The 25,733-nt window shown below is 39.2% G+C and overlaps 4 protein-coding genes across 13 annotated transcripts; 3 read left to right on the top strand and 1 right to left on the bottom strand.

Annotated features, from left to right (window-relative positions):
* Positions 1–4,661: 4,661 nt before the first annotated feature.
* On the top strand, positions 4,662–11,194 carry LOC120261835 (uncharacterized protein At3g49140-like). 9 transcript variants are annotated; one of them, XM_039269838.1, is made up of 11 exons: positions 4,662–4,853; positions 4,956–5,082; positions 5,182–5,413; positions 5,932–6,034; positions 6,303–6,469; positions 6,564–6,686; positions 6,820–6,979; positions 7,060–7,154; positions 8,557–8,709; positions 9,637–9,732; positions 10,943–11,194. In XM_039269838.1, exons 1-11 carry the CDS (start codon positions 4,808–4,810, stop codon positions 11,039–11,041), a joined length of 1,401 nt encoding a protein of 466 aa, XP_039125772.1. In that variant the 5' UTR covers positions 4,662–4,807; the 3' UTR covers positions 11,042–11,194. The 9 variants fall into 9 exon arrangements, with proteins under 9 accessions (XP_039125772.1, XP_039125769.1, XP_039125771.1 ...); XM_039269835.1 differs by lacking the exon at positions 10,943–11,194 and adding an exon at positions 10,548–10,861 and having other exon boundaries at positions 4,665–4,853; positions 4,956–5,079; XM_039269837.1 differs by lacking the exon at positions 10,943–11,194 and adding an exon at positions 10,548–10,861 and having other exon boundaries at positions 4,666–4,850; positions 4,956–5,079.
* A 1,370-nt stretch (positions 11,195–12,564) lies between these two features.
* Positions 12,565–16,233, top strand: LOC120260590 (UDP-D-apiose/UDP-D-xylose synthase 2-like). 2 transcript variants are annotated; one of them, XR_005536440.1, is made up of 10 exons: positions 12,664–12,997; positions 13,111–13,203; positions 13,293–13,400; positions 14,542–14,656; positions 14,751–14,884; positions 14,966–15,067; positions 15,154–15,246; positions 15,333–15,468; positions 15,548–15,750; positions 15,907–16,233. XR_005536440.1 is itself a non-coding variant. In XM_039268100.1 (9 exons), exons 1-9 carry the CDS (start codon positions 12,758–12,760, stop codon positions 15,661–15,663), a joined length of 1,137 nt encoding a protein of 378 aa, XP_039124034.1. In that variant the 5' UTR covers positions 12,565–12,757; the 3' UTR covers positions 15,664–15,836. The 2 variants fall into 2 exon arrangements, 1 of the variants encoding a protein (XP_039124034.1); XM_039268100.1 differs by lacking the exon at positions 15,907–16,233 and having other exon boundaries at positions 12,565–12,997; positions 15,548–15,836.
* A 295-nt stretch (positions 16,234–16,528) lies between these two features.
* Positions 16,529–19,332, top strand: LOC120262138 (stress response protein NST1-like). Its single transcript, XM_039270202.1, has one exon. It carries the CDS (start codon positions 17,162–17,164, stop codon positions 18,830–18,832), a length of 1,671 nt encoding a protein of 556 aa, XP_039126136.1. The 5' UTR covers positions 16,529–17,161; the 3' UTR covers positions 18,833–19,332.
* A 763-nt stretch (positions 19,333–20,095) lies between these two features.
* Positions 20,096–25,580, bottom strand: LOC120261733 (pyruvate kinase 1, cytosolic-like). Its single transcript, XM_039269714.1, has 16 exons — positions 25,388–25,580; positions 25,022–25,118; positions 24,792–24,889; positions 24,337–24,492; positions 23,723–23,800; positions 23,289–23,420; positions 22,828–22,908; positions 22,575–22,646; positions 22,379–22,468; positions 21,597–21,741; positions 21,386–21,474; positions 21,078–21,173; positions 20,860–20,927; positions 20,643–20,741; positions 20,434–20,493; positions 20,096–20,214 (listed from the first exon to the last, which is right to left on the bottom strand). The coding sequence occupies exons 1-14, from the start codon at positions 25,454–25,456 to the stop codon at positions 20,699–20,701; spliced, it is 1,314 nt and encodes a 437-aa protein (XP_039125648.1). The 5' UTR covers positions 25,457–25,580; the 3' UTR covers positions 20,096–20,214; positions 20,434–20,493; positions 20,643–20,698.
* Positions 25,581–25,733: the final 153 nt, after the last annotated feature.

The raw sequence follows: 25,733 nt of genomic DNA, 5'->3' as shown, positions 1-25,733 counted from the left end.
GCAATGGACACAGCAGGGAACCAAGGGTTCTACTGACAAAACCCATCCGCCTGATCCTCTGGCCTTGAGTGGCGCGGCCTGAATTATTTTTGCCTCATTATAATAATGAATTTTTTTAAAAATTTTCAATAAATTTCTTATGAGTTGTCTTTAAATATAAAAGTTTTAAAATAAATCTATCTTTATAAATGTTTTTAAGAATTTTAAATACTTATTTTATAACTATAAGCGGGCAAGTGAGATTGACGATGCAAAACGTGGCTGTGAATAGTGCCCCGCCCGGCCCGCTTCACCCACCGGCCTCCGCTCATGACGCGCGGGCGGACGGTGCAGGCATGCCCCGCCCGCCTCCGCATCACTGCCAACCCTAATAAACACCTGCAACCGAGTGTGTCTGTCGAGTAGATCACGAATAATACGACGTGGAACGCTAACTGTCCACAATGGGTGTTAAGAAATGATTAATTTAATGTACGTGGCGTATTTGGTAGCCACATTGTAGGATCACGAAAACCAAGAGGGTCGCTTGCGAAAATGGGAATCGATCTCGAGCAACCGCTTTGATACAAATTGAAAACAGCGATCAAAGTGGAAATTCAAGCAAAACCGTGGACCTCCTAAAAAGTCACCCGCGATCATGAATTAAATAATGTTCTCAAATCACTCACCGCTAAAAAGTCTACTCTTAGCAAAAGTCTGGCATCTAGTCTATGGTATCAAATTTAATTAGTACTATTTAGGACCAAATCGAGAACTCACCGTCTCCTAAATTAAAGAAGGGAGTAGCTATTTTGTGGAACATTTAATGAAATTATTATTATTATTATTATTATTATTATTATTATTATTATTATAAAAATATATAACCCACAAATTCATTAAAAATTAAAATATGGGTACTACGTGACAAAATAAAAGCTTAGTACAATAAAAGAACAAAAGTAGATAATAGAATCCACCTGTGGTGGATGCTTCAAAATAAATAAATAAATAAATAAATAAATAAATAAAGAGGTAGACATAGAGATAGGCCTCTAAGGGATGCCCTCCTAGGATACCGCATACCAGAGTAGGCCTATGTGCAGCCAGCTGATGACATGGGAATTGTTATCGTGGTTATCCCTCATCTTTTTATGGAAGGCCTTAAAACTATACACTTTTCTTTACCTCACCAGACAAGGCCTCCAGACTTTCCGGGCTTTTTGACTTCATGAGTTACAAAAGGCAAATAAATAAATAAATTTTGAACATATGATTCATTTTCAGAATCAAAGATGATATTGAGCATATATAAGAATTAAACATGTATTTATTTCCTCCAAGCCAAATTTGACAAATAATTGCTTTTAACCAACAAGGGACCATGATCGTGGTGTGTGTGTGTGAAGGGCTAAGTCCCCAATACCAGCCATCCAAGAGATCGCCATCAAATAAAGAGTCTTGTTTGCCACCAGATGCGAGTGAAGTGATTCCATATAGATACTACTGCATAGAACATTGATAAATAGATGGTCCACAATTTCAATCCGAACGTGGCAAAAAGATACAAGTGGTCATTGGTAGCTATTGCAAACTACCTAATAGTGAGGTTATCTATGAAGACATAAAGAGACGAAGGCATGAAGACAGAGAAACAGAGGCTGGGTATTTCATATTAGGATTTCTAAGAAAAAGAAATACACATAAGGGGTTTTTATATAGCTAGGATTTTACAAGAAAAGTAAATAGACTAATATGCTAATATATCCTTATATACTAACATAATAATAATATATGCTAATATATCCTTATAAACTAACATAATAATAATATATACTAATATCCCCCCTCAAACTCACGATGCGACAACGATAAGCATCGAGAGTTTGTCAGATAAGAAACGGAAGCGCGAAGCCGAGTGTGCTTTTGTAAAAATATCAGCAATTTGGAGAGAAGAAGGAACAAACGGCAATGTGATGGTGCCAATTTGTAGATGATGACGAGTGATATGACAATCAATCTCGATATGCTTGGTGCGCTCATGAAAAACTGAATTATGTGCAATCTGAATAGCACTCTGATTATCACAATGTAGCGGAGTAGGGTGACAAAGAGAGATACCCATATCAGCTAGCAACCAGACAGAGCTCAAACAATATCACAAGTAGTCAAGGCCATGGCACGATACTCGGCTTCTGTAGAAGATTGAGAGATGACATCTTGTTTCTTGCTCTTCTATGAAATAAGTGAGTCATGGAGAAAAATACAAAATCCAGTAGTCGACTTACGATCCGTGAAGATCACCACCCAATCGACATCGTAGTAAGCACGCAATGCCTAACGATGACGTAAAAGGAAACATGAGGCTCTGAAATTGAGTGCCCTCAAGATACCTAAGAATACAAAAGCACTAGCAAATTTCAATGAATTGTAGTAGGGTAGCGACAAACCCGACTAACCACTTGAACAACGCGGTGCAATGTCGTGACGAGTCACAAAGAAGATAAACCAAGCCGCCAACAACAAGATGATAAAGACCGAATCGCCAAAGGAGTACCATCCGACTTGGAGAGTATCTAGCATTAGTCTCATGAGTATCAACTAGTCCCGGCTATCGCTGAGTCGAGCATGCTCAAACAAATCACTTATATACTTTGATTGAGATAAAAGATAGCCTTTCGAGGAATAGGCAAACCTCAATTCCCAAAAATAACGTGAGCATACCCATGTCTTCATAGCAAAGCAACGTACAATTCAGACTTCAAAGAGTTAATTCCATCACAATCATCACTAGTAATAATCATGTCATCAACATATAAGGATAATAGAATACGACCTCGCCATCGTACACTTGACAAATAACGCCAATCATGGTGACTAGGAAGAAAAGCTCGCTCAAGTGATCACGAAGAAAACTTTCTCAAACCAGGCACGTGGTGCTTGTTTGAGACCGTAAAGAGCTTTACAAAGCTTGCAAACTTCACCTGACTGATGTGCAACACCGGGATGAGGTATCATATAAACTTCTTCATGAAGATCACCATTCAAGAAAGCATTCTTGACATCCATCTCGAGATATATTCTCCATCTAAGAAATGGAAGCAATAAAGAATCGTGAGTACTGAATAGTCGTCATTTTGGCAACAGGAGCAAAGGTTTCTTCATAGTCCATGCCATACTCTGGGAGTAGCTTTTAGCAACAAGTCGGGCCTCGTACCTTTCATCGGATCCGCTGGATTTAGTTTTTAATCTTATACACCCAATGAGAACCAATGACATGTTTTCCGTGTGTAGTCGAACCAAATCCCATGTATGAGTCTAGTGTAGAGCAATAAGTTCCTCAGCCATAGCAGTCTGCCAAAGAGGATCATGAACTGCCTCTCTGTAGGACGAAGGCTCAGAAAGATGATGAATAGATGAAACAAAAAGCAAATGAGGCGTAATAGGATGAATACTAAAGTCGTAGTTTAGTAGACTTATGGATACAAGTGGACTAACGTAGAGGAGGAGTATCCGCAATTTCATCCGGCAACTGGGTGGTCGTAGGAGTAGGGATATGAGAGATGGATGTCTCATGAACCAAAGTATCGCATGAGCTTCAAGAGAGCTCTGTGATCAAAGGGATCAATACGAACAAGATCTGATTGTATCATATGATGTGAACTAGTAGGAACAGAAAAAAAAGAGGGACAACACAGCACAAACTCTCTTGTTCCTTGTTTGATTTACAAATGGGTTTGGAGTATAACACAAGGAATTAGTTGAGTACAGCACAAGTTGCTAAAAATTTTGTGCCATCAAAACCACGGTACAACTTTTTAACTATGGTACAAAAACAACCAAAAAGATAGATTTACTCCCTAATTAAAAATTAAAAATTACAACACAACCACAATCCAATAAAAATTTTAGAAATTAAAACAATATATATAATTATGCCTTAATAATTTTACAAATTATAAAAAAAGTTAAGTGATGACAATTAAAAAAAAAAGAAATTTTAAAATATTTTGTCATCTGAATTTTTTTTCCCAAAACAGCAAAAGATTATACAGTTTTTAGTCCAATACTTATGTAAATCAAACAAAAAATAGTACAAAATTTTTTGTGATGTCCACTAAATATACAAGCATTTGTGATGTACACTTAAACTAGTGCACTTGTACTGTGTTGTCCACCTTGTGATGTACCTATGTGTAAATCAACCGCACCTTTAAGAATGATTGGCCTACTAAAATTTTTTCAAATATCCTTGCATATGCTAACTTCACATCAAAAGAATAGTAATTCTTCCCCTTACAAAGCAGAAGGTTAAGGAATTAACTCGTTTATACAACACTGGTTGAGTGGATGGTTTGTTTATCTAAAAAATAAAAATAAAAATAAAAATAAAACAAAATTACATATCAATTTTATTATTAGTGAAATTAATTGCATGTTTTAAAGAAATAAAATATTGAACGGTTAGTCTACCTAATGAAGTATAGTTTAGATTTGTGTGTGTGTGTGTGTGTGTGTGAGTGGATGACACGGGTTAGTTTCGCCATTTTCCCTAAATTTTTGCCATGTATGTTTTTAATTTACTCCCTGGATCGAGTGCACTGAAAGGATCAGACCAGACCCAAATCCGCACCTCAGCCAGATATGTTACCTTGCGTGGTTCAAGCAACACAAATTTACCGTGAGTGATTAATCTGATTGGCTGGCGGTCTGAAATTTGGGATGGGCGGAAGAAGGACCCCCCGCTCTTTCTCAGACACACAATGACACAAAAATTGCGATCGGGGAGAAGGACGAGATAACATCTGTGGAGGGAACTGGGAAGGACATGTTGACGATGGACTCCGCTTTCGCTCTCGGATTCCACCCCGGTTGTCCGTCATCATCTTCCGCCCCTTTTGTTTATTTTCTTTTTTGTTCATCGTATTTGTCTTTCTCGCTTGCTTGTCGCTGATTACAAGTGTTGGTTGCCATAGGCTATCGCCTCTCCCGGAATTTCTCTGGTTCTGATGGCTCTCATACGGTCTGGGGTTGCCGTAGATCATCTTCGAACATAATCCATCGTTCTCTCGGCGGAGGAGCTTCGGAGCTCAATGGCCTGTGGTATATCTACCCATTTTAGCCGTCCGTTACTTACATCTGCTTCTTTTAAGTAAGGGATGGTTACCTCTTTCCAGCATTTATTCTTTTTCTCTCCACTAGGAACAGCCTCTTCAGCAATTTAACTGGCTGCCTTGGGACGCCCCGAAGCAACGTCCTCTCAACTAGACTTGGAGCTTTATCAGACAACGCCGGTTCTTTGCCGGAGCCCCTCGATAGAGACCGGAAACCACGCTACCACCCATACGAGGAAATTGAGGAAGACTCGCCCACACTTGAAGGCGCCCGGGATGGACGGCTCACTGATGCGGAAACCGCACGCACGATAATCGAGGTATTTACCCCTGCGCATTGCCTGCTTGCCGTTTCTTCTATTTATGTTCTGTTGGAGTCCATTGTCCAAAATTGAGGCAAACATTGAACTCTGCTGACCTAATATACTCCCACCTGTCGTTTATCTTGGTAGATCTTTAACTACGATACCTCGGTGAACAACTGATCATGCGCACACGCAGTGACACTGACACAAACGCAAACACCAAAAGCTATATATCCAATTGTTTCTTTTAATCAAAACTAACTAAAAACTTTGAAATTTTTTATCCAACCAGACATCTTGTAGAGAATGCAAAACAGCAAATTGTTGGGAAGAAAACCCCCGGCCTGTTGATTTGTCTGAGAAAAAAAAAAGAAGGCTGTGGAAGCTTTCAAATATTTTTGCTTCCCTTCATATCTGGCATCTAGTTCCTCTATTATTTTTTTTCTTTTTTATATAATGCTTGATTAATCATCTGAACTCTTGTCTTTGATTGTGTAAATGCTATGCCTGAAGCTTAAATCTGTGCCACACAGGTGAACAGCAAAGCAACACTTCTGTTCTCTGGAATGATCGATAATGCAATCCATGAGAACATTTTCTTGTCTGACCTGTCATATTTAACTGATGAACATGGAGGTAAGCTAAATGTTAATCAGTCGTTTCCACCATTTTCTAAAGAATTTCCTTGATTCTTCCTTCAAGTGTCTGTGTTGCATTTTTATCAGATATTTACTTTTGAGGTTAACTTGGATGAAGACCTTCTACAAACTCTTACTGTTGATGAAAAAAATTGGTGGTATGAAAAAAATTCAAACTCCCCGTCATATATGTGTTCTATTTCTCTAAATAGTTCACAATTTATTGTGTTTGATGCAGCAAGTAATAATCGGCTTGGATGATTTAGATATGCTCCCGGAGATGGAAGCTTATGGGCCATCTGATACAGATTTGGTAATAGAAGAAATTACAAGTGATGATGATGATGATGATGATGACAATGATGATGATGATGATGATGATGATGATGATGATGATGATGATGATGATGACAATGATGATGATGATGAAGAGGTAATAATACAATATTCCAGGTTGTCAGTTTTGTTATGTCTGACTTCTGAATTAGTTTCAAATATTATTTTTCTTCCTTCCTTTAATTTGTCAGGATTTTGTTTCCATCCTAGAAGATGAAGATGGCATGATCCCTTCTGAAGCATTAGGTGATTGGGCGAACTTGGGCACTATGCGTGCTTCTCATCCAATGCATTTTGCTAATAAAATAGCAGAGGTATTGTTAGGATCATGAACATCTCATGCATAGGCTGATACCATGGTCATGTGTTCTTGTCTGTAGTAAAACATGTAATTTTACGGCTGACATGCCATATGATTTTAAGGTTTAACTGGCTTTGTTTGCTCAGGTTGTCTCAGGTGTCCAATTGGATTGGATGGATCAACCTTCTGCTAGTATTGTTATGCGAGGTCTTTTGAGACCTGCTTTTGTTGAAGAACAAAAATTTTTTAGAAAACACCCGCCAGGTAGTGCAATTAATGGTTCTGAGAAGCATCAGAGCAGGACAAGTACGTGCAATTATGGTACCTCCACTTTCATTTCAGGTTTATGCACCAATTTTGTATAATTCCTTTTAAACCATGCACAGCAGAACTGGAGAAAGACCAAGGGCTGCAAAGTGGAACTACATTTTACAAGCTGGAAATGGTTAATATTCAGCTAGTTTCTGCATATGGAAACCAGGCATGTTGTTCAATCTGCTGAATTTCCTGTTCTTTTTCTAATTTGGTTGATTGAGATTCTGTTGGAGTATTTTAAAGTAGGCCTTCATTTAGCATTTGTGAGTGACCTTCAGACTTCAGAGTATGTATCAAGACTTACACTTTTCGGCTGAGGAATTTCTGTCATCTTCATGAGGGACAATAAAGAGTGTGCTTACTAATTGATGAAAATATTAAGTGTAGGAAGAAAACTTGTGCATGTGTGTTAACACATTATTCCAGGATAAAGGAAATAAAAGGAGAAAAGTACCTGCCAAAGTGTTAAAAGAAGGCAAGAAATTGAAATTTTCAGTTTATAATCTTGAAGAGTACCAATGGATCTGATTGACGCAATGTGGAGTATTGCTTGAATGTGTGCAAAATCTCAGAGCATGTTTATGCAATATTTTTTTTTTGGCATTATGTAGTATCTGCCGGGAGTCATTGTTTTATGTGTTTTATGAAGCATTGTTTTCCCAAAAAAAATTGTGAACGCAACCTGATATGGTTATTTACAATTGTTGGTGGCCAGTTCTAAATCTTGGTGATTTTTCAATCAAATTGTCTCTTTCCAAATCTATAGGAATTTTGGAGGCCTGCTTTTCTCCAGCATACTTACCATTTGTGTTTTATCAAGGTAGATCTTCATCCCTGCTGACTGACTTAGGAAATAAGGTGGCAACTGGCAAGCCCCATTCTTGCGCAGTCCATGATTTGCTTGGCCAGGGAGTTTGCATTGACTTATAGAATTTTGAGTTAGAGCAGTAAGTGGTTAGTTTATATACAGACATCTTGGCTTAGAACTATGATCTTTGACTCTTCCCTTTGCTACTAAACTGTGTGCCTATTGCTGGTGACTATGTCCTTATTTTGGGTGATCTTCAACTTTGAGATAAAAAAAGTCTCATAAGTCAAATTTTCATGGCTGTAAATTCCTTGGATTAGTGAGATCCGGAGATTAGGTGAACCATGTAACATATGCAGAATAGATTTTGGGTGAGAATCTTAATGTTTGCACTTTCATTTTGTTTCCTTAACATAAACATAATTAAAGTGGGACTGTATATAAAGTTTGTTTTAGCTTCAATTTAATTGGTGCTGATTTTTTTTTGCAAATTTCAAGATTGCGCTCTGGAAGCTGAATGTAATGGACTTGTGACAAAGAAACTGCCCATTCATTGGTGGGTCGAGAGATTCTGTACTAATCCTTCCCAGATCATGTTTCAACCTATTGGGCTACCCATCCCTTTGACATGTGCTAGAAATAATGATTGTGCAAATGAGGATATACAATGCATTTGTAACTTTTGCCATTCTTTGTTAAGTAATGGACTTACATCATTCAAAAGAATTTTGATATTCACATAAACATTATATTCCTTCAGTCTACAGTGAAGATTCAAGATTTTCAGGATGCACAGCCAGATGCCATTGCACATTCAGCTGCAAATATTATATCACGTTTAAAAGCTGGTGGAGAGAAGATTACGGAAGCCTTCAAGGCCATCTGTTGGACGCATAAGGGTATTAAAGTAGAGGTAATGCCAGGGCATTTTTAAGGAATATAGTCATATACTGTGAGTCACATAATCAAGATTGGGTTTATAATTTCACTAAGAAACATTTTTAATTTATTAACAACTGTCTTTTCAGAATTACACCCTTTGAAAGTACTACTTCTTATCTCCGCCTCCTTTTTGTTTTTTTGTTTTTATTATTAATTTATTTATTGATTTGATTTGATTTATTATTATTATTACTTTATTTTTGGTATGTGGGTTACTCTGTTGGAGGGGTAAGGTATAGATTGGAGGTAATGCCCTTGGAATTATGAAACAAGTATATTCAATCATATTCACTGCTCAATACATGTTTGCCAATTAGACCATTCTGCTTCCTTTAAGAACTGCCTGAATTAAATGATTTCTCCCAGACAAATACAGATCTGCTTTTATGACCCTTGACTTGTGAATTGTGGTTATTCCAAGGACCCTAATGAGAAAAAAAGGTCAATAAGGATACTCCTGATTAGTTTTATTGATTGATATCTGTTACATTTGAAAGAGTGAGATCATGAAGGATGCACTGCTAAGCAGCTTTATTAATTGATATTCCTTTGTATGCAAACGCATCAAAAAAAGCATTAAGCATCAACCTGCAGGAAGTGATTTTGGGAAATATACTATTATTATGATGCTAGTGTTCTTGATGTGAAGCATAATTCTAGTTTTGATGCTTTAAACATACAGAAATTTATCATGCCCAGAAAACACTTGTTTTGTTCAATTTGTTCTTATCTACATTTGATACAGCTATTAGATTTGAAAAGACTTTCAAAAGATGGTTCTCAAGTACTTTGGTTTTTTGCTTCTGCATTCCATCAGCACCTATTTGTGATCCAGTTTTTGTTCTGCATGAAATATCAGTCCTTTGTGGTCACTAAAAGTTTGAATGCCTTATTGCAGGAAATTTCCCTTTCTGGGGTGGACAGTCTTGGTTTTGACTTAAGAGTTTGTGCAGGAACACAAGTCCAAACCTTAAGGTTTTCTTTCAGCGCACAGGTAAGTCATTTGCAAGAGTTTCTTGTAGATCCTTTCCCTCCGTGTGAAACCTTGCTTTGTCGTTGATCTTATAGCTCTGTGATAATTGTTATCTAGCTGACGCATCCACAAGGCCAGAGAATATTTTTAGCTTGATTTTGGTGTTTTAGACATTTTAATATTTTGCCTTCTATATCTATATTACATTAGGCAATTCATTTAGAATAAGACCATTGCTTCATGTATATATGCTTGTATTGCAACATAGGATGTGTGCCACTCTTGCCACCTCCAAATATTTCTTAGTTCACTTCCCTGAGTAATGTTAATTTATTTTTGCATTCCCTCTTCTTGTAAGGTGAACACTCATTGAGAGGATTTTTTTTTTTCCTGTGGCAATTAATGTGCTACCCGCATATGAGTTGAAACCTCTGTCCCATATTTGGACCAGCAATGTGTTTAGCTACCATAAATGGTTCGGGTCTGCTTTGACTTAACTGAGTGAGCTTTGACTTGACTGAGTGATTCATCATTACAATTGCCTTTTGGTTTGGGGTTTGACAATCAACAGAAACTTTTGCTCTTGCTAACCTTGCTGCTTCACTGTTTTGCTGAAAGTCACATTCATATCTGCTTTTTGCCTCCCTATGAATACTGTGGGAATATAAGATGGTCAGATATAGGCTTCTTACTTCTATGCTTGTATGGTATTTTCAGTATTTGATATCTATGTTATGGGATGTTGTTTCTTTGAAACATCATTGCCCAATCCCTCATGGATTGTCTGTGGCTGCTTAAACATTTCTTTTGACTCTATGCCTAATGCCATTTTCTAGGCCACTTCTGAATACAGTGCAGAGAGACAGATCCATGACCTCCTATTTCCAAGATTACAGAACAAGAAGCAGATGCAGCAACAAGCCCAGCAAAAGGAATTGTGACCTGGTTTGGGTTGCATGGCTAATGCAGTCTTTTGTGGTCTAGTTGGAATTACAATTCATGACAGATTGTCACATGGTCTTGGCACACCCTAGATATTCCCTGTCAATCATAATATACCTCAGCCCGGATATTGTTATTTATCTTCGCTCACTTGAATCTTTGTTTCTTGTGCTGCTATTAAATATGATTCTTAGGGCATTTGGGCTGACCTCCCAGCAACATCTGATTAATGCCTTTAATTAGTCATCGTCCGACCTCCTCCTTTGGTACTGACGGTTATTTTATCTAGGGGAAGCGGACTGAGTTGCTTTGTTTGTCCGCCGTTCAGCACTCACAGCCACGGTCTGTGTATACCACGAATCTGTTGTGCCGACTGCCGAGGACTTAGAACGGCTATCCCGTCTGTTATCATTATGAAGATGCTAGTTATTGATCCTACAACATCATCTACTGTAGCTTGTCAGAATGTATTCGATATTGTCTTAAATATGGAGGAAAGGAGAGCACGGTGACCTCCCGCCCGAGGGTAGTCATTTATCACAAATTTTTTTGTTTTTCCAGACAGCAAACCTAGTTATATAATTAGAGCAGTCAAAACGGACTAGCGGGACGGGCCGGCCCGTGGCCCGCCAAAACCCACCATTTGACCGGATGGGGCGGGCCGGCAAAATGCCAATCCGACCCAACCCGTTTTGGGTTATGGGTTGAGCGGGCCGGCCCGCCAAAAAATCAAAATAATTAATTTATTTTATTTTTATAAATATTATAATATATGAAACATTAAAACATTCATTATAAATTCATAAAAAATCTAAATTAAATATTAAAACATACAATAATTAACAAAATAAAAACATTCATTATAATATTCAAAACCTAACAAAATCAACAATAATTATAAAATCTCTAAATAAAAACATCTATTACAAAATTACAATCAACAAAAATTTTAAAAAAACAACAAAAAACCACAAGATAAAAACATAGTATTAACATCTATTACTAATTATAATATTCATCCATTACAATCAACAAAAAAATTTGAAAGAAAATTAATAAATCACAAAAATAAAAACATCCATTACAATCACAAAATTTAAATCCTTAACAATATGTCATATATATATATATATATATATATATATATATATATATATATAAATTATGTAAAATATATTATATTTAAATTAGAAGAGGGCCGCGGGCTGACCCACCCCAACCCGCGGCCCGCCCCGCCCAACCCACGGCTTGCACGGGTTGGCCCATTTAGGCCCGTCTTTAGACGGGTCTAAAAAAAATTAATCCGACCCCTTATTTTTATCGAGGCGATCTGCCCAAGTCAATCGACAACTCTATATATATAATAGCCTAGTTAAAGACGGGCCTAAAAAAAATTAATCCGACCTCATTTTTTATCGGCAGGGCAGTGCTAAGTCCGAATTGACAGCTCTATATATATAGTAGCCTAGTCTCTCTCTTTCTCCAATAAGATTGGAGAATTTTATTAGTTGAAAAGCAAGGTAGAAATAGATGGAAGCAGAGGAAAGAAACAAATTCAAAGATAATGATGGGGAACTTGTCACTGCTGGGATAAAGAAAAACAGTTGAGGTTGAGTCTGGGAAAATTGATTGTCTCTTTCGTATTTCGAAATTTTAATATAAAATCAGATGAACAAGTTATGGAGTTTCGAGCTAATCCCATCCGGGAACAGGTATTAGAATCAGCTACAGGAGCGGCGAAATTCCTTATTTTATGCACCGGAAAGTGGGTATCCTTCTGAATAATTTTGAAAATGGATGGCGAATCCTGTGGCTCAGCAGATACGATAAAGTGAGTAATCTTAACAAATGAACATTTGTCAGGCCTTCACTTCCAAATGGACGCCGTAATCTACTGAAGAAGTAACTCGAGGGAAGCTTTATTTGGACACATTTCCGCTTCCTGGTTGGTTATACTCGCGGAGTCCACTTGGCTCACTGTTGGTATTCGTCGGTGTGTTGTCTTCAAAAGAGAAAGAGAAGGAGATCTGAGCAACATCAATTGAGAGTTAGAGAAAGAGATGGCTGCGGTGACAATTTGTATGACGGGAAACCGATAAAGGCGATGACAATATGTATGATAGGAGCCGGGGGCTTCATCGGGTCTCATCTCTGCGAGAAGTTGATGGCCGAGACGCCTCACACTGTGCTGGCTGTGGATGTCTACAACGACAAGATCAAGCACCTGCTCGGTCCCGAGGGTGAGCAGCAGAGCGACCACCATTGGGCCGGCCGGATCCACTTCCACCGCCTCAACATCAAGCATGATTCCAGGCTCGAAGGACTGATCAAGATGTCCCATCTGGTCCGTCTTCTTCTTCTTCTTCTTCTTCTTCTTCAGATTCACCATCATCATCTTCTCCATTTTCTCCTTCACAAGGAACGGCTTATTCCTTCTTTCTTGTGCTGGTTTTGCAGACGATCAACCTGGCGGCAATCTGCACCCCTGCAGACTACAACACCCGTCCTCTGGAGACCATCTATAGCAATTTCATTGACGCCATTCCTGTGGTAAGCCTCATATCTGAAAACGAGGCACCTTTATTTGTATACACTGATGCACCATCATTCTCCGCTTGAATTCCATGGAAACGATGCAGGTCAAGTATTGCTCCGAGAATGGCAAGCGTCTTATCCACTTCTCCACTTGCGAGGTGTATGGCAAGACCATCGGAAGCTTCCTTCCTAGAGATCACCCCCTTAGACAGGTAATGGTGCTTCCTTAATCCCTTATGCTGTACCTTCCTGTACCTAGTACAATATAGACGACAGAGTGCTTGAGAGGAAGTAAATCTCACGAGCTGAAAACATACGTTTTTGAAACATCCCATGTTTAAATCTTTTTAACTCTCCATTCCTTGCTATGCATGCAGGTGCTTTTTGAACGTTTATTTCATTCATTACTTGACTGTTTCAATGTGCTATATGAGTATAAACTCAATCAATCATGAGGCAGCAACCTCATCATTCATTAACTTTTCAACTAGCATGGCACAAATTGACATCATAACAGTTGTCTGTTGTATGCTTTGTTTGACTTGAATAACAACTGCTATAGGGAGAGACAAAGATGACTAGAGATTTGTATCAGCAAGGCAATTCTGTTGGATGCACCACTTATATAATGAATTTTTAGAGAAAATAAGTTACCTCTCACTTAATTCCAAGTGTTAAATTTATATTATGTGGTTTCTCCCATGCCTTCATGTATGAGATTTATGTGAAATACTTTTTAAGATAACATGCACACATACACTCTTTCTCTTTCCTGAAAATGAAGTTGTGCTTATTAATTTAATTTACACATTGCTCCTTGAGTATCATGCTGGATGCTTTTCTGAGCGTCACCAACAATTGCCTTGTTATGCTATTTTGGTCTTCTTCATCAAGACATTGCTACTCACTATCTGTATGCATGATCCTCGTGTTGTCCATTGCCTTGCTGTTCCAGTCTTTTTCCAGACTTCTGGCTCCTGCTCTGATTTAATTATGCCATTAGTTCTCCCACAGCTTAGCAGCTGCTTGCTCAATGCTTCTGATGACCCGGCGTAGCTTAGCTCACTCATCCATGCGTCACACATCACCTGGATTGTCAAGCTATGTGTTTTCGCTTCTGATATGTGAACTAATGCTCTGTACATAGTACTCTTCATTGTGGCCATAGGCTCCATACTTTCCTCTACCTCACTAAGCATTTGTTTATTTTGTCCAGTTGTCTAATTCAAGTCTCTTACATTATTTGAGCTTATTGTGTATTGCATTTTCATGTCTGCTAATGAGTACCTTAGTTGCCTCTACAATTATTGTTTGTTAACTTTCTAACCAATGCATGTGCTACTATCAATGCAGGAGCCAGATTTCTATGTCCTTAAAGAAGATGCCTCACCTTGCATTTTTGGTCCTATTGAGAAACAGAGATGGTCCTATGCGTGTGCAAAACAGCTAATTGAAAGACTGATCTTTGGTGGGCTTCTGCTACTGACTCTTCTTTGTATTTGTTTTATCATTATTAACCATCTCAGTCCATCTGACATTGGTTCCTTTGCTGTATTCATCAGCTGAAGGTGCGGAGAATGGTCTTGAGTTCACCATTGTAAGACCTTTTAATTGGATTGGACCAAGGATGGATTTTATTCCAGGAATTGATGGACCTGGTGAAGGTGTCCCCAGGGTTCTTGCATGCTTCAGTAATGTGAGTGTTATTTGTTACCATGGTCTTTGGAATTGCCTTGCAATGTACTCCTTTGCAGCCATTTAATATCAATTGATGCAGAATCTTCTTCGTGGTGAGCCCCTAAAGCTTGTTAATGGTGGCCAGTCCCAAAGGACCTTTTTGTATATCAAGGATGCCATTGAAGCAGTTCTCTTGATGATTGTGTGTCTTCTTCTGCCCACTAACTCTTGTTTCCCCAATCCCTTTCTTTATTATGAAGAAGATTTAGTGATTTTTTTCCCTCCCAGGAAAATCCTGCTCGAGCCAATGGCCAGATCTTCAATGTGGGAAATCCCAACAATGAAGTTACTGTGAAGCAACTTGCAGAAATGATGATAGAGGTAACTAGTTGTAAGAGGCAATTTGTCTGTAATCGTGAACGTTTTTCATGCCTCTGTTTTTGATTTCATCCATTTACATTTTGCAGGTTTATTCAAAGGTTGCGGGAGAGCCAGTGCTGGATGTCCCTACAATTGATGTGAGCTCCAGGGAGTTCTATGGTGAAGGCTATGATGACAGTGACAGAAGGATCCCGGACATGACTATTATAAGCAATCAACTTGGTACACTAGCATTGAAATATCCATATCTGCTCTCAGGTCAAAATATTCTCCGCCAAATAACAATCTATTTTTAATGTAGGTTGGAGCCCAAAGGCATCCCTATCAGATTTGTTAGAATCAACATTGACATATCAGCATAAGACATACGCAGAAGCCATAAAGCGTGTGACTGCTAGATCTGCTACATCTAATTAGATTTTGCAGACATGAAATTAGTTGTTCAAGAGTTGGCATCAATGGCCAATTGCTGGTGCGAACCGTGCAATTCATGTATTCTTCATGGTATATGAATGGCATTGTCATTGTTGCTTTTGGTGTCTTAGAATGATGTAGAAAGCATTCTTTTTTATTTACAGCTCTTGTTTTAACTCTTGGTTATGCTTTACCCTATCCTTACTGTGTTTGCATGTTGATATTGATGACTGGCAAATGACGCAGCATACTGTTGTAGAACAAAGCTGCAGCTGAATCTTCTCAACGTTGTAGAACATGTTTCAGAGATGTATGCAGCGTATAAACCTTTGTGAGCGCATCCCACAGCTTGGATAATCCACTTGCACTGCACTGCACTGCACTGCAGCTGAATCTTCTCAACGTTGTAGAACATGTCAGAGATGTATGCAGGGTATATTCCTTTGTGAGCGCATCCTACAGCTTGGATAATCCACTTGCATGCGGAGAAAGAAATATTGTTATAATGAACAGCCCTTTTCTTTTTTTTGTAAAATAGCCTACGATTTGTTCCTACCAAATGTATCAAAATTCACATCTGGAATAATTTAAAATATATATTTTTTTAAGTATTTGAATAAATATATATTGTATAATATATATGTATATATATATAAAGAAGGTATGGACTACTAATTAATAAACAAAGGCCGACTGCTATTAAAAATTTTACTCAATTAACAATTTAAATTAGTTTTTGCACCACCTTGGTGACCAGGATTTTACTAGATCGAGCAATCCGTTATTTTGATTTATAGCTGCCTTCAACCTCTGTATTTTTATTTTTTTAGTGATTATGGATGGATGGTCCTTTCGCAGTCATAACCGTTCATTTATATCGATGGCGGGGTGAAAGGCAAAGCAATACTATTGAGTTTGAGAGTTGCAATCTTCCACGCAAACATCCACAGGACGCGACTGGGCTAATTTTAACACGACGTTGTCTCGTAGGCATTACACATAAAGATACAAACCCTCCCTCGAAAACCTTGGGCGGTTTTGAGCAGCGGTTTTCACGAATCCCAGAAAACCAACGACAGCTCTTTTTGTTCACCAAAACCAGCAGCCAAAAAAAGATGGCGCGCGGAGACTCAAAACCGGCGGCACACCCACAACTTGGACGGAGATAATAGAATGAGTGCGGAAGAAGAGTTCATAAAATATCATCAGACGCCCACGGGGATGAAGCACTCAGCTTGTCACAGTTGAGAATCATCTTCTTCTTCCTTATTGGGTTGGTATGCCATGATAGATATGGTGCTTCTTATTCTTGATAGCTGATAGTATCTCTCAGCCGAAATAGAAACCCTTTCAAGTTCAAGGCTTCAAGCTGCCAGCCAGCCAGCATCTTTCAATTATTCCAACTTCTTTTTTGTCTGTCTCATCATCATTTGATTTTAGATTGCCTTTGAACCAAGCGCGAGGGCAAGGGCAAGGGCAAGTTAGTTCTTGATCGGCATGCATGGAAGGAGGCGGTGGCATTCCCAGTGCCAGTGGTGGCAGCAACATTGCTCCTTGTGCAATGCTTGGATTAGAGATGCCCCTTCACCACCATAATCAGCAGCAACAGCAGCTCTTATCCTTCTCTAATCATTCACGTGAAGCTGAGAACCGGCATCCTCCACAAGCAATCAGAGCCGGTGGCTATAGCACCAACTTCAATGTCAGCGGTAGAGGGAAGCAACAGCAGCAGCCGTCATTGAGCTCCGAAGAAGAGGCTCTTCCGGCGGCTCCCGAGGGCGCTGGTGGGGATGGTACAAAGCGTGTTGGAGTTGTGCAGACACAGACGGCATCTCCATGGCAGAGGATGAAATGGACGGACAGCATGATACGGCTCCTCATCATGGTGGTTTACTGCGTCGGAGATGATATAGGAGCGGACGGCGGCGGGGACACGCAACACGCAGCGGTGGGAAAGGGCAAGAAGGCGGCTTCATCTGCGGGACAGCTGCAGCAGAAGAAGGGCAAGTGGAAATCGGTGTCGAGGGCGATGATGGAGAGGGGATACTGCGTGTCACCGCAGCAGTGCGAGGATAAGTTCAATGATCTGAACAAACGCTACAAGCGGGTCAACGATCTGCTGGGCAAGGGAACAGCATGTCGTGTCGTGGAGAATCAGTCGCTCCTCGACTCCATGGACAATCTATCCCCCAAGGCCAAGGAGGAGGCCCGCAAGCTCCTCAACTCCAAGCACCTCTTCTTCCGCGAGATGTGCGCCTATCATACCAGCTGCACCGCGGCTGCTTCTGCTTCTGCTTCTGCTTCTGTTGCTCCTCTGCCCTCTTCTGCCACCGCTGCTCCGGATCATTTTCACGACCAACAGGCTCCTCATGTTCTTGCTGCTCCTGCTGCTGCTGCTGCTGCTGCTGGAGATACGGGCCAGCAGATGATGGAGATGGAAAGAGAGAGACCCGATGACGAGGACGATGCGGACAACGAGGTGGAGGGAGAGGATGACTACAATGATGAGTACTTGGATGATGAGGACGATGAGGACGAGGGTCATCACCGCGCCCGCCACCATCATTCGCACCAGCATTATAAACATGAGGAAAGGGAAAGAGGAAGAGTAAGGGACAGGGATAGGGACGCGGACGAGGACACCAAGGATGCTACCACAATGGTAGCGGGGACAAAGAGGCCCAGAAGGTTGTCCCTGGGGCTGCCCTCAGCTTCCTCCGCCTCCTCTCCCCTGTCATTGTCGCTTTCGTCACCTTCGTCGGCATCCACATCTATGCAGCAGCTGAGGAGCGAATTGATGGGGCTGGCAAACGGAGGGCTCAGCGAGCCGCACCAGAAGCACTGGCTCAAGAACAGGGCACTGGAGCTGGAGGAGCAGCAGGTGCACCTCCAGAGCCGGGCCTTCGAGCTAGAGCGCCAGCGCTTCAAATGGCTCCGCTTCAGCAGCAACAAGGAGCGAGAGCTTGAGAAAGCAAAGATAGAGAACGAACGCCTCCGACTTGAGAATGAGCGGATGCTGCTCCTGCTACGCCAGAAGGAGCTCCAACTGATCAATGCCTCTGGCACGGTCACGTTTCTTGCCAGTAATAGTGATGCTCAGCATCAGCAGCAACAGCAACTACTTTCCGGCAACTACAAGCGCTCCGCGGATCACCACCCGTATCCCCTCTAGGCTCTAGCTACTGCTACTGCTACTGCTACTGGCGTAACACCTCATCTCGATTACCATTTTGCTTGCGCTTGCTTTGTTAGATACAATGGAAAAGATAGCTCTGTGCTGTGTATGTCCGCAGCTATGGAGGATGAGTGGGGTATATTCCTTCTTCCGAAGAGTAAATTAACTCCTAATAACCTCCGACTTCTGATCTCTCAAATCAAGTGTTCCATATCTGCCGCGCTTACTGACGTATAGAACAGTAAAATGCAACAGAATTTGTATTCAGATGAGGCAACCTCTAAAGCTTTCAACCTGAATAGCACATTTGCAGATTCTAGTGTTCCAACTTAGTAAAGAACACAGTTTTAGGGTGTAATAAATTATGGTTACTTGCTGAAACTTCTTGAGAAGTTGGATGCAATTATATTTTCTTGATATTAATTGGAATACTTTGCATATTGTTGATGCAAGTGCTAATCCAAGTATGAAAATTTTGTTATACCAGCAGGACCACATGTGTGCATAGATCTATGTCCATTGGCATTTTTTGTTTGGTTTTATACAGCGGACGTTCATCAGTTCTTCTGTACAAGTACACGGGGGAAGCTGGTTTTGCTATTAACTGCACCTCCCTGCTCTTTAAGCGGAAATGAATTAAGGTAGCACTGCCACTTGGAGGGCAGAGCTTGCTGCTTAGTGCCAACCCTTTTTAAGAACTATTGGAGTTAGAACAGCAATACAAGAAAAGTCTACAAGAGCCTCATGAGGCGCTTCTGGCTTGACTTCATGCATATGTTAACTTTAGGATGAAACTCGCATGTATTTTGCAATGGTCAACCAAAAGCCGAAAAACACACTAACAAACCAAAGACAGCACACAGTAATATGCGACATAATTATTTTCAAACAAGGTATGCCCCAGAGCCAGAGCCTCTTAACAAAATTAGCTGCCCAGCGTTGTGTTGTCTGAAGATGGTAGAGTGTTGCCACACCCATGTTACATCAGATGGGTACTTTTATTTAGTGACTGACTTGACTCTGAAGCAGAAATTTAAGGTTTGTGATCAACTCCTGCAACTCAATCACAACACTAAACAATTTATGGCTGCCCTGAAGCAGAAATGCTACAGCCAAGACCCTCCAAATACACATACTATTGCAAAATCTCTCCCAAATAATAAGAGCATACTACAAAGATAGGTTGATAACTGATCCATCCCAATGTTCAAGTTACAGGACAGTTTAATCTTCCAGCTCAATGATCTTCACAACTGAAGCATCACCAACTTTCTGGCAGACAACAACACGATCATGCGACTTGATGACCCCAGAGGCCTCTGCCATGATCAAGCGCAACCTTCAAAAACAGACTCATTTGTGGCATTTGTGGACTCAGCCTGCAGGGCATATTCAATATGAGAGCCTTGATGGAATTTATTCTATTGAATTAAGCAGACACATCAAGTCTTCAAAGGAATTTTTACAAATTTGTGAAGCTAATGAAACAGTAAAAAGAAAGAAACAAATGACTCCAAGAACTACAAGAAAAAGCCCTCAATACCAAAAACAAAAAATTATTGATGAAACAGGACAAGTTATTGAAAAGATATGCTTACAGGGTGCCGAGGATCTGCAAGCATAGGAAATAGGCCTCTAACAATAAGAGATTGTCTAGCCTGCCCACAAACAAAAAACATACCATTCAGTTTGGCTTAGAGACAAAAAACAAACAATGTGCATGCTCCAGGTGCAAAATAAAGAGTAGAAACTTTATAAAAACAAAGGCACATAGCATGATATGTTCACAAGCTATTAATGACAATACTTCAAATGCGCCAGTGAAACTCCATCGAAGTTGGTTTGTCTTGAGCCGGGGAATAACTACAGATAGAACAGGCATTGTCGGCCTGTACTCGCAATTAATCTGTATTTCAGAAGACCAATATTTAGACACTAATAAAGAAGAAAGAATAGTTATAAAATTATCACTTCAAGCAGCCAACACAACAGAAATATATCACTCAATTCAACTACAATACCACCTTGCAGCTCTTCCAGATGAGGTGAAGACAATGATCACAGAAGCCTTGACTTTGATAGCAGCACGAACCTAAACAAATGCCAGGAAACCATATAAGGTAGAGCCACATTTTTAGACAATACAAGAACTTGATTTTTTAAATATTTCTCATAAAAGTCAAATGCCTAATAGACTCAGTGAAATGGAGCATTGGCCTCAATGGTAAAGAAAACAACATACTGCAGATGAGGCGATAGATTCCAAGTGTGTCATTGGTTCTCCAACATATTTCACAGTTTTCTTGAAGTATAGATCTTGGTTAAAAACTTTCTCAGCCTGCAATATTAGAGACAGATATAAAGGGTATTTTTGGGATTCAGCCAAAGATGTTTCCAAAGCAAATTTCAGAAAGAACCACAATGGTGTTATCCTAAAAAACCGATTCTCATCGCTAGGGCGTAGTTTTTCCTAATATTATGAATAATATTTTTCACCAAAGACAAGCCAGCAAAAGCAGCAGTAATTAAATCAAAGGAAGAAAATTTTACCTCTGCACAAATTTTACCCACGATTGAAATAGTTTCAACAGGATATAATCCTCGAAGAGTCTCAGCACCCAAGAGAATTGCATCACTTCCTATACTCAATGAAGATTTTGAAGATTTAAAACACACGTCATACATGCAAATGATGATACAATTAATTGTTTGTTTTACATGACCAGTAAAAATAATGAAATATTTTAAGCATCGGACATACCATCAAGCACTGCATTGGCAACATCTGTTGCCTCTGCACGAGTGGGTCTTAGGTTGTCTGTCATACTGTCAACTACACGGGTGACAACAGCAGGTTTTCCAGCCATATTACACTTGTAGACAGCAGCCTTTTGAAATAAAAACACCTGCAAATAATGAAATATGATTATGCAGCTTATATTTATAGAAAAAAGGAAGAAAAGTAAATGCTGTCATTACAGCATCCACTTGTATTTATATCCTTGTGTTACAAGAAGACTTTATTACTTGTTCAGGATATCACAATAGGCAAGGGAAGTCAACTGAAATCTTAAAAAACTGATGTTTGCTTTCCATAAGAATGAAGACCTAATCAACAACATCACTATATTTTTGTATAAACTGTTTGTGAGGATCAACTATGCCACTCACAACCATGAGTTTAGTAGGAAAAATAATGATAAAGTGCCACACAGAAAGAAACAAAGCAATGTAGTAAGAGAGGAAAATCAGTGAGGTATTCACTACAATTTACACTATGAGAGTAAAATCTATTTCCATAGTATATAAATGTTTAGCAAACAAAATGAGCAATTTATAGGTCCTGCAACTTGTCCGCACAACCAATTGTAAGCTTAATCCCGAATCTTCAGGCCTGATATAGTCTATTCTATCTTGCTTTGTAGCTGTCCTTTATATTCTCATATTTCACTCCAAACTTTAAAGGAAAAACTATTTCAAAAACCATAAATGCCAGACATGCTATATTTCAAAAAAACAAAGGTACCCAAATGAGTTTATTACCTTCTCTGGTGGTAGATCTATTCCAAGATTTCCACGAGAAAGAATGATGCCATCTGCTTCTTGTAGGATTTCATCAAAGTGGGTTAACCCCTGCGCAAGAAGGACCAAAAAAAAACCATAGTTTGAAAATGTATATTAGGTGCACAGACAAAATAGATTGGTAAATAAATGGCAGGCCAGTCTCTTTGTTAGGTACCTCTATGTTCTCAATTTTTGCAAAAATCTGAGTCTGATGAAGATCCCCCAACTTTGAAAGGAATTCACGTGCCTGTGTTTTAGCAAATGTACCCCATCTCAATTAGAATATCATCAACCAAGCATGATAGCATCATAACATTTTGTTAAGGACACAAATTTAGGAATCAATCAAAAGCATTCATATCTTTTAAACCTACTATAGAAGGAAAAAAACAGAAAATACTAAGACAACCAAAATGAAGCACCCTTACCTGCCGGACATCCTCTGCATGCCTTGTATAAGATAATGATAAAAAGTCAATGTTGTTCTTAACACCCCATTTACATATAACCTGAGAGAGTAATGAGACATCAAACTAAAATGAGAAATTTCAAATGTTTTCCCTTCAAAAATATAAAATAAACAAAAATGCAGTGATTCCAATTAAATAACATTCAAAGAAGACAGTCAGCTAATTTATAAGTTTCGAAATCAGATGTGCAAGCATAAAGGTGTAAAACAAATCCTACTACAGCACCAGCAAACTATTGGCTGTAAACATGATGATCCTAATCATTAAGGAGCATGCACACAAATATAAACCTAACTAAATCAGAGCACATAAGATCTACAGCAAAGAGAAAGTGAACCACAAGTAGAAGTTTAAATTATGCACAAAGCTCCTAAGTAAATTGTAAAATGCAGAAGATATTAGATGAACACATCACTTACATCTTTGTCAGCATCAGAGAGTGTAGGCAAATCAATACGGATCTGAGAAATATGCAGCGTGAATAATGATCCAGCCAGAGTTGCAGTGTTTTTTATCACACAAACCACATCATCTCCTTTCAACTCAGTGACCTGCAACAATCAGGTTTTACAGCTTGCATGAGGAAACAAAATGATTTCAACAAGTTCAATCTAATAGATCAACTCCAGTATCGAAGTCTATTTGAGCTCCAAGCTACTGAAAATTATAACTGATCCCACCTTGTATCTGACTCAAAAATTTTTGGTTTAAAAGCAAGTCTGATAAAAGCATTATGATGACAGATAAAGCTGGAAACAGCTTAAATTGTTCAATACATATGAAACAAGCAACTTAATTATCAGATAGCAAGAGAAGGCTTATATTGAAAAGAAATGATCAAAGAAATAAAAACCTCAAGCCAAACAGAGGTAGTTTCACTCCCAGTAAACAGGTATTGACCGATGAAAATTGTGTCCCCAGTTTTAACTGCCTGCAAAACCAAATGAAGACTGAGAGAGAGAGAGATAATGCGCCATGCAATTTTGTTTGTAAGACAGAAAAAGGCCTTGATCAATAACAAGAATGGATTGGACCCCATGCTGTTTTTACTTCATACTAATAGTTGTCAAAGCTGGTGAAAGATTCTCATTAATTATCAACAAATGCCATTCTTGGTAGCTCATGCTATTTTCATTATCCCATTCTTGGCAGTCAATTGTTCGGAGCATCTGGCTGTGTAAAGCATTGAGGAAGCAGCACTTTGAAATACATCAGTGATGAGTTATTGGGATTTTTGTCTATGAAGGAAGCAAGAACTATGTTTGTATCACAGATCCAATTTAAGAAGAGATAGAAAGATTATTATGACAGAACTAATACATGCAGAACAAGTAGAATATACATTGTCATACAATGTTAAGGAAGCTCCCAAAAAGCAAAAGAGGCTATATCTACAAATTTAAAAAGTTTGCACAGAAAAAGTATGTTTAGTAAGTTTACATGATTAAAAACCATGGTATTAATTACCTTTGAAAGCCCACTGAAATTAATCGGCAACAACTCCGAGGAGGCTTCCTTCTCTTGATCAGGAGTCAAGGTAACAAATGCCTCAGCCTCAAGGGAAATTGCACGCTCACTTTTGTTTAAGACCTGTAACTCAGGGCCCACAGTGTCTAGCATGACCTGGAAAAGGATATCGGGCATGGGTTTTCATCATAGAGAGCCAAACCAATCTTACAACCACACACAGAAAATTAAATTAAACATAATTTAATATACATCAAATTTAGCAAGTAACAGGCTCATTCTGTAGTAATCAACTAAAAGAACGCATAAGAAGTGGGTTGGAAGTAAAGGAGAGGAGAAAGTTGGAGTCCCCACCCGTGCTACCAAATGCCACAACTTTTACTATAAATAAAAGAAAATAATGCAAAAATTAAGTATAAAGATGCCCCTTGAAAGAGGCAAATAATGGAACTCACCGCACAGAGCTTCTTGGTGCTCTTGACGGCTAGCTTCAGATTTTCGAGAGTTTCTTGGTGATAATCGATATCACCCCATGAGAAGTCAAAGCGTGCCACTGTCAATGTACATATACGATTTATTTAAGCGAAGCAGTTCTTGTAAAAATAAATAACAGATCAAATGAACAAAAAGAAAAACAGTGTGATATGAAATTAAAAGACGAGAGGTGGTAGAGGAGAATGATTACCAGACATGCCAGCCTTAAGGCAAGAAGAAATCACCTCCACGGATCGTGATTTTGGCCCCAGCGTCCCCACGATTTTGGTCATCGCGGGGAAGAAACTCTGCAGTAAAAATTGATTTTAGATCATTACCAAAATCAAAAATTAAATCAAAAGTTCTCTGCGACACATCACACATGATATATGATTTCAAGCCCAGAAAAAAAATAGAAAAAAGAAAAGAAAAGAAATAAACAAATCCGTATATCGAAAATAAGATCGTAGTCAAGTAAATTCAAAAGAAGAGGGGAAAAGGGGAAAGGGGAGAAGAGAACAAGGCGCAGCAACAATATTAGGTTGGTTGAGGAAGGGGGAAAGAGTAGAAAACTCACAGGCTTGGATGGCTCTAAGATAGAAGCCATCCTGATGGGCTCTTCCAGCAGGAGATGAGTTGAATGCATCTTTCTCTTCTTTGTTTTCTTTACTCTTTCGTTGCTCTGATAGGGTTTCTCTTGAGCAAACACGGAGCCAAACAAGCGGAACAAAGATTGAAGGAGAGGTAGGCGACCACCAATACCAAAGGAGCAAATTAATATTCCCAAATTGTACGAATTTTCTTTCCACCGCTCTGATATATTCACACCCTCTTTTCCTTTTCCGCTCCCTCCTCCATAAAATTGTTAATGTTATTTTAATGGCCACTGTTTCACCACCTAACTTATAAAAGCAGAGGGCGTA

This window comes from Dioscorea cayenensis, chromosome 5 (assembly GCF_009730915.1).
Source record: "Dioscorea cayenensis subsp. rotundata cultivar TDr96_F1 chromosome 5, TDr96_F1_v2_PseudoChromosome.rev07_lg8_w22 25.fasta, whole genome shotgun sequence".
In the NCBI taxonomy this organism is placed as follows: domain Eukaryota; kingdom Viridiplantae; phylum Streptophyta; class Magnoliopsida; order Dioscoreales; family Dioscoreaceae; genus Dioscorea; species Dioscorea cayenensis.
This window is presented reverse-complemented; position numbering and strand designations above follow the sequence as displayed.